Here is an 8,120-nt window from a genome sequence, read left to right on the forward strand (position 1 = left end):
CATCACCCCCACAAAACATGTACATTTTCTTCCCAGTTAAAACAAAAAAGATGACCTATATCATTTTAAACGTCAATACATAATGCTTCGTATAATAGTATTACCTTTAAATTTGATGAGTAAAAATAAATAAATAAATTTGATAAGTGTTACTTGCAAATGATTATTTATTAAATATTTATCACCTCTAGACTAGGAAGAATCATAAATGTAAATATTTTATGAGAATAGATAGAATTTCACACCTAAGCAAGAAAGTACATGAATTGATCATTTACATCCAGAGAGACCTAAAGTCCTAAAAGACTCTCGTCTGTTTTCGATGGAGATTCTGCTTAGAAACTGGTAGCTGCTGGTCCCTGTGTAGGCATAGAATTGCATGGGATGACGTGCATGTTGACATATCTTTTTGTCAGGGAGAAAATTGATTTCTCTTCCAAGACAACATCACCAGTAATGAGGAGCAACATGAGCAGAGTGGAAAGATAGACATAGTCCTTGTCCCCTTCATGACCTGAGCAACTGACCTCAAGCACCAGAGAGACAGTATCTAATGACAAGCACATCTTCTGGGCCTTGGTCCCAAGGATGTGTCTGGGACTAAACGACTTAACCCGCCCCCCCCCCACCATGCTGTTTTCCTAGTGTACCCAGTACAATGCCCACTGCTCCCCCCACAGGAAGCATCTGGAAGAGACCTCCCCCAGATGGATCTGTGCTCCAGTGAGATTCACAAAAAGCAGGGGCTGTGATGCAGCTTTTGTTTCTAAGAGTTCACTTATAAAGCATTCAAACACACACACTTTTCCCATTTAGACTTTGGGACCCAAATGAAAGATGGAGCTTGGAGGAAAGTGAAAATCATGGCCAATATCCAAAATACGAGTTTGGATGTCATTTGGTCCACTCCCCCTGTATTCGAGGCCTTTCATCCTTCTGCCTCATTCCCACTGGTCTGTGACTCTCAGTATTTGTGGAGTAAGCTAGAATTATTTTAGAAATGATTTCATTTTTTTCTTCCCTCATTTGCCTGCTTGATTAAGTTGTCAGGGATTCAAGTATCAGCATTGAGTGCTTTCTCTTCAGTTACCCTTTCTTTGATTCAGCTGGCTCTGCCAGAAAAGAAAATTGCTCCTTTTTATTCCATTAACTACTTTTTTTTTGCTTGTCATGGGATTTGAACTTGGGGCCTGGGTGTTTTCCCTGAGGTTTTTCAGCTCAAGGCTAATGCTCTACCACTTTGAGACACAGTGCCACTTCTGGTTTTCTAGTGGTTAACTGGAGACAAAGAGTCTCACATATATTTCCTCTCTGGGCTTGCTTCAAACCATGATCCTCAGATCTTAAGCCTCCTGAGTAGCTAGGATTACAAGTGTGAGCCATCAGCTCCCAGCTCCTTTGACTATTCTCAATGGATAATAAAAATTATTGCCTTCTGATTCCTTCTCAAAGTACATAAAACAATACCCAAAACTAATATCACCTACTTTTAGGCAAGCTTCTTAATAATAAAGTTTTATTTCAGCATCTACTCCAAGGACTGTTGAACTGATTGTGTCAAAATGTGCATAAAAAGTATTATACTTATCTGAAACCTATTCTTCAAGAATGCTTAATTCTCTATGTGTCGTTTGTTTATACTCACCATTATCTATATTCTTGTTATTGTACTTCTTTCTCTCTCCTTTCCTCTGAAAGGCTTCAAATGTAAGCTGTGTGTGGCAATTAGGTGCTGGGGACACTGCAGAATACTCTGGAATTTTAAAAGTGGACAGTGTACTGAAAGTTAGATTACAGCTGAGGTGGAATATCATATAGAGTGTTAGTCTAGCATCCCAGCTCAAAAAGCAAGCATTTATATTTTATTCCAGGAGAGTGTAGGCATCATGACAGCAATGTCATTGTCTCGCTTAGGTTTTGAACTAAGTTGGCATTCAGTGACTGCAACAAATAAAATATGCTCTGAGTTCCAGGAAGGGTGGCAGCTCTTTTTCTCTTCTTCACAGCTATATTCCTGATATTAGTTCCATGCTTAATAGAATGTAATAGAACCCAGTGGCTGGGTCATTAGAGGGGTTTAGGCAGAAGCCAGTAGTGTGGCTGGGAAGGGGAACTGGGCCTCTGTTCCCTACTGAGTCAGGAAGATGATGGACTCCAGGTTAATCTGGGCTGCACAGCAAGACGCTATCTCTGCCATGTAATGGGTGACATTGATCAAGATGCATTCATTGTACACATAATCAGACTTGTTGAATCAAAACCCCTTTGTACAAACTACTTTAATTGTTTAAAGGAAAGACCTTATTTCAAACTGCAACAGTAACAATAATATCAATGAAGTACAAACGCACCCCCCCCCAAGTAGTGGGTAGCGGTGATGGTTCTAAAGTGTGTGTGTGTGTGTGTGTGTGTGTGTGTGTGTGTGTGTGTGTGAAGCAGGTACCTTCTAACAGCCCTAGTTCCCTGGTGTTCCTCCTGAAGGCCAGAAGTAGCAGAGGACACGGGGATGTGACCATTGCACACACTACATCCATCCCCAAAGCCTGGCAGAGGCCAGGGACTTTGTTAAGCATCCTTCAGTACACAGGGTGTCCTACAACAAAGACTTACCCCATACCATATGCAAACAATGCCAAGATTGATAAGTTCCGGCCAGGCATTGGGATGCAAACCATGTACCACATCAGAGGAGCTGTGTCTCATGAACAGTGGCCTAATTCCACTTAGACTTTGCCGAACTTCCATGTGGTTTTGTTGGCCCCCACATCCACTTCGTTCTTAGCAGAGGAAGGCTCCTCAGTTCCTGCCTCCTAGCAGCAAAGTCCTGTGTGGCCCTGCCCCTGAGGCAGACGACATTGCGGGGAGCAGGCAGAGCACCGCCACCAACTTTGCATTCATGTATTGTGAAGGACAGCGATTGGCTCAGATCCATCTCTTGCCCATAAACGAGTAGTCTGGTGGCTACTGTTCCTACATAAGACCTTTATAGGAACCAGGACTGTAGGGGATTGCTCCTGCACTGGGGTGGAGGGAAAGACAGAAGCACAAAAAGGAGAGCAAACAGGGAGACCACAGAGCAACCACAGAAGGGAAACTGGATGGAGAAGCAGCCGTTAGAGCAAGAGAGACTGCCAGAGATGTCAAAGGGGGGCCCTCCGCCCAGGCTATGACATCACAAGAAAAGCACCTATCCGAAGCAGGGGAGTTGGCATCCTGGTCTTTCTGCTAAAGAAGATCCTGAGCTACTGCCTGCCTGGCCTGGCCTGTCTGGCCCGACCATGGGCTGCAGGCTCCTCTGCTGTGTGTCCCTCTGCCTTCTGGGAGCAGGTGAGTCCTGAGCACAGGGAACATGGCACGTTGTCCTTTGTGCCCACAGCTGGGTCTCCTTTCTGGAATTTGCCTGAATCCTTCTTCTCTCTATCACAGGCTCCTTGGACACAGCTGTTTCCCAGACTCCAAAATATCTTGTTACACGGGTGGGGAACAAAAAGTCACTTCAATGCAACCAGAATCTGGGCCACAATGCTATGTACTGGTACAAGCAAGACTCCACGCGACAGCTGAAGATCATGTTTACTTACTATAACCAGGAACTCTCAATAAATGAAACAGTCCCAAGCCGCTTCTCACCTGAATCTCCTGACAAAGCTCATTTAAACCTTCATGTCAACTTCCCAGAACCAGAGGATTCTGCCACGTATCTCTGTGCCAGCAGCCAAGACACAGCCTTACAGAGTCCCTGCCTCCCCGCGCACAAACCTCCCGGCCAGCCAGGAAGCTGTGGTGGCTTTGTGTTCATCTGTGTCGGTGTCTCCCTTCCCCAGTCCTGTCAGGACCAGAATGGATACTCCATCTATGGCCCTGCCTTCCTATTCCCCAAAGGGAGAAGTTCTTTGTTAATGTACACATAGGCTTAGCAAATTCTACTTCTCAGCTAGAGTAGCATTTCCTAACCATGCCACCCCAGGACTCAGGGACATACAATCAAAGAACAACCCTGAAGATCTCACTCAGCTAATGCAGGAAGCCATTCCATATTTCTCCTCCAAACATCTTGATACGTATTATCTAAGATCTGAAGGAAATTCCAGTTATGGAGTTCTCACTATGCAATGAAAGTTGTCTGCAAACGGATGGCCTTCCTTGCTTCCCGAGCTTCCATGGTGCTGAGATTACAGGTGTGTCACTATGCAGGGAGTGCCTTGATAAGCCGGGGCGGGGGGAGGGTTATCTATGTAGGGAAGCATGGTAATAGACCGGGTAGAAAGGAAGGTGCAGAACAAGTCATGGAGGCGGGTGTGGACACAGAAGAGCGCCTCCCTTCGGGAAGATCAATTCTACCCCAATTCCGAGTGTGATCTGTGAGCCTTCTGCATGAGTAGGCAGTTGTTGGATGATGGAAAGTACTGGAGAGGGCCTTGGACAAAAATTTCTAGGATGTTGTCAGCTGTGGGTCTGAAATCAATTAAGATACTATGATCAAATCTGTTTTTGGTCCAGCAGGTGGCAGTATAGATTTAGAATAGTGGCAGGTTTTTGGAAAGAATGAACAGCACATTAAAAGATTTCGAAACCATTCCACAAGAAATACAACACGTTTGGGAGGGAGGGTCATGCCAGATTATCAGGGTAGAGCTTGGAACATGTTAATTTTCAGTAAAGAGTGCTTTTATTCTAGTCAGTTTTCATAACTTAAGAATTGGTCCTGCAGAAAAAGAAATTTCTTTATACATAGCCTTACAGCTTTCCCCTCCAGAACTTTAAATCCTCCAACCCCAGCTTTCTTTGTAATCAGTCGCATCTTCCAGCAATAAATACTAATATTATCATCCCAGATAAATATGTTTATTTACATTTATCTCATGGTCATCTCTACTTCTCATTTCAACTGGAGAAGTCCCATAGTGCTGAGATCATTGTTAGCTAGTTCCTAGGTCAGAAGACTTCAACTCCCCGGTGGCCATCTCCTGTGGTGGGAAACATAGGTATTGTCCCTGGGCATTATAGCTTCTCATTGTCACTGTGGTGCAAGGTTTCACTTTAAATTCTAGTGTTTGTTTGCAATTCTTGGCATTTACTTATTAAACCCAAACAATAAAATACATTTGACTTATCCTTGCCCTTTTTCTGTATCTTTGAGAAAGACCTAATCTATTTCCTTGATGCTCTAGATATGTGATTTCAGGTCCTTACCAGAGAATAGGATATCTCTGAATGGGGGCCATTGTATGTCTCACCTGCCCAGAGACAGAAGACTATAACCCCTTTATTCACACTCAATCTGCAAATTTGTATACAGGTTTGTTTTTTAAAGATACATAGAAAAGTTGCTAAAAGTTATAGATAAGAAAATGCTATATTTGCCTTCTAAATAATCATTTGGCTAAAGAATCTGAATTGGCAGTCTTTGACATCATATTTTTACCCTTCTAACCCAATATTGACTAGTATATAGGATATATATGTATATATATACATATATATATATATACCCTTATCTCTGGTCCTAAAGGAACAAAGTATTCATTCCAATTTGATGAAAACTACAGAAAATGAGAATAAATAATTTAGAGATTATTAATCACTTCATTACACTTACTTGCACCTTCAAAGTTTTGAGAATTTTACATTTTTTGAAATGTACTGGCCTTGCAGTACATTTTGAAAGATGCTCTTCAAGTAACTACATGATCAGAAAGCACCTACTATATGTGTGTGTGTGTGTGTGTGTGTGTGCCCACATATCCAATATAATATATAATACTATATACATATGTAATCAGGAATAGCCATAAGTAGAACTGTACCAGCTTGCCTCAAATTGGAAAGTCATCCAAACAACTGAGGTGTTTGGTTTGGTTCATAGCATGCCACAAATAGACTGGACTGGAAGTCCTGCATTTCAGTTCCTTTGATTTTGTATGCAGATAAGGAAACAGGGTGTTACATACATTAATTAACTCAAGCACTAAAAAATACCAAAAAAAAACCACGTTTCTTTAACATCATATAAGCTCCATTTTTTGGTCCCTAGTTGTTATCTGTGAATATATTTAGTTGTCCTGCAAAAATAGAATCTGTGGGTGAAAATGTTAGTGTGTTTGTGCCTGCTCCTAGCTGCTGTTCAGTGCGTGTCTGCCGAGACAAGCCAAGTTGGCCTCTATGCTCCCCGAGGGCTAGATAAATAATATCAGTGCCTCTCATTACTAGCGATTCCTACACAGCCAATCTTGGTGGAATGGAAATCAACGTCTTGTTGCACAGTGACTAACGCTCCTGTGGAGTCTATTGTATCAGTTGCTTTCTTCCTCTTCAAACTCCCCCATCTGTGCCTGACATATGGGATGTGGGCAGCTCCGGGTTGCTGAAGGTGGTGAGTAAGAGAGCTGTGGTCTTAAGATGTGTGATTTCACTGCAAAGAGGAGCTGTGCTCCTTCCTTGAAATGTCTGAGGCCGGTGCTGAGGGTGCGGGGGAGAGTTGAGGGTAGGGGAGGAGAAAATCTTACCTCTGTGGATTCCGGTCCAGTGGGAGCTTCATTTCAGCTATCTCAGAAAACACTAACGTCAACTCCTAATCCATTCCCCCTTTGTCTAGCACCACGCATGTCTGCAGTTCACTCAGAATCCAGTGTAGAGAAGATTCTCTCTAAGTCTTGGTTGATATCATGGTCAGGCAAGTTAAATGATGGACACAGGTTGCAAGTGGAACCATGCTTATCCAATCTTCCTCCCTCCACAAAGCTGGCCACCGAGCTTCCATGCGGAAGGAAGCAGTATTTTGGACTGAGCAAGGGGAGAAAGGAGATTACACACACACACACACACACACACACACACACACACACGTTCACTGGCCTGTCCTGGAAGGAGAAGGTAGAGAGCAACTACAGGATGAGGTGGCATGTAGGAGCAAAGGAACAACAATCAGAAAAGACAAAGTTCTGATGGAGGAAAAAGAAGCCCATTCTGCCTCTTCCACATTCATCCTCCTCATCCGGACCTGGTCCAATTAAGCACACCTTTCACCAAAATCTGTACAGGGCCCAGAGGGAAGGAATATACTAGGTTGCCCACCCAGAAGCCACTGCGTGTAGGCAGAGTTTGTGTGTTCAAATGTGTTTGTTTGTGGTGGACAGTCTCTCCCTCGTGTTCCTTAGAGGTGCCCAGGTGATTGGGAAGAACTCAAAAGCTTCTGTAGGTCGTGAGAGAAAATTAAGACCCAGCTAAATCTCTCTTACATATAGCTCATTTAGTTCGTGGGTTTCGAAGTTTGGGGATGAACATACAACACCTAAAACCCCCCAAGTGCATTGTCTGAAATGTGGTAGTGACCCATTTCAATGCAAAAATTCGTGAAGCTCTACTCCTTCTGATTAGCCAAGAGGAGCTGTGAAATGGGCCTCATTCCAGTCAGGCCTTCTTGAGAGGGGGGATGTTTATTTCCATGTCCCATTTTATCCTGAGTAGCCTCTTCCACCCTAGCAGACCATCTCTTTAAAATGGTAAGTTTGGTCCATACAAGTCTTTGCCTTCACAGACTAGTGGTGGATCTGAGGATCAACCCCAAACTAGTCTTGATACAAGAGCCAGAGATAGAGCGAGAGAGAGCAAGAGAGGGGGGGAAGGGAGGGAGGGAGGGGGGAGGGAGGGAGGGAGGGCGCCTCTGTGCATTGTGGGATATCCACCACGCTTGTGGGGAGCTCTGTCACCCCATGATGTGGAAGGAGCCTTGAGGTCGCCCAGGAGATGAGGCCAAAGGGAGCCCCTCAGCTCCCCGTTGGTTGAGGGAAGTGGTTTGGGGTTGAGGGGACAGGGTTGGAATGGGAGGCCAGATCAGGAAATCAGGGCCTGGCCAGGCCCAGGGGCAGGCAGAGGTGGAGCCCACATAAAAGGAGAGGAGGTATGTCTCCGCCCACCTGCGACTTGGGGCAAGAATGAAAGATGAAGGGGGAGTCGACTTGGGGCAAGAATGAAAGATGAAGGGGGAGTCGAACCTGGGTTGTCCTGGGACCTAGTGCACTGGGCGCCGTGGGCCTTGCAGGGAGGGAACTACCAGAGCCAGCTGTGCGCTCCTGTGGAGGAGGGCAGGGCTGGAGACCCTGAGCTCGCTCCCCCAGGAA

The 8,120-nt window shown here is 44.6% G+C and overlaps 1 gene segment (V, D, J or C); it reads left to right on the forward strand.

Annotated features, from left to right (window-relative positions):
- Positions 1–3,218: 3,218 nt before the first annotated feature.
- LOC125345674 lies at positions 3,219–3,911 on the forward strand. The segment is given in 2 exon segments: positions 3,219–3,327; positions 3,427–3,911. Coding segments are annotated over 2 exon segments (534 nt in total).
- Positions 3,912–8,120: the final 4,209 nt, after the last annotated feature.

This window comes from Perognathus longimembris, chromosome 2, assembly GCF_023159225.1.
Source record: "Perognathus longimembris pacificus isolate PPM17 chromosome 2, ASM2315922v1, whole genome shotgun sequence".
Lineage (NCBI taxonomy): Eukaryota > Metazoa > Chordata > Mammalia > Rodentia > Heteromyidae > Perognathus > Perognathus longimembris.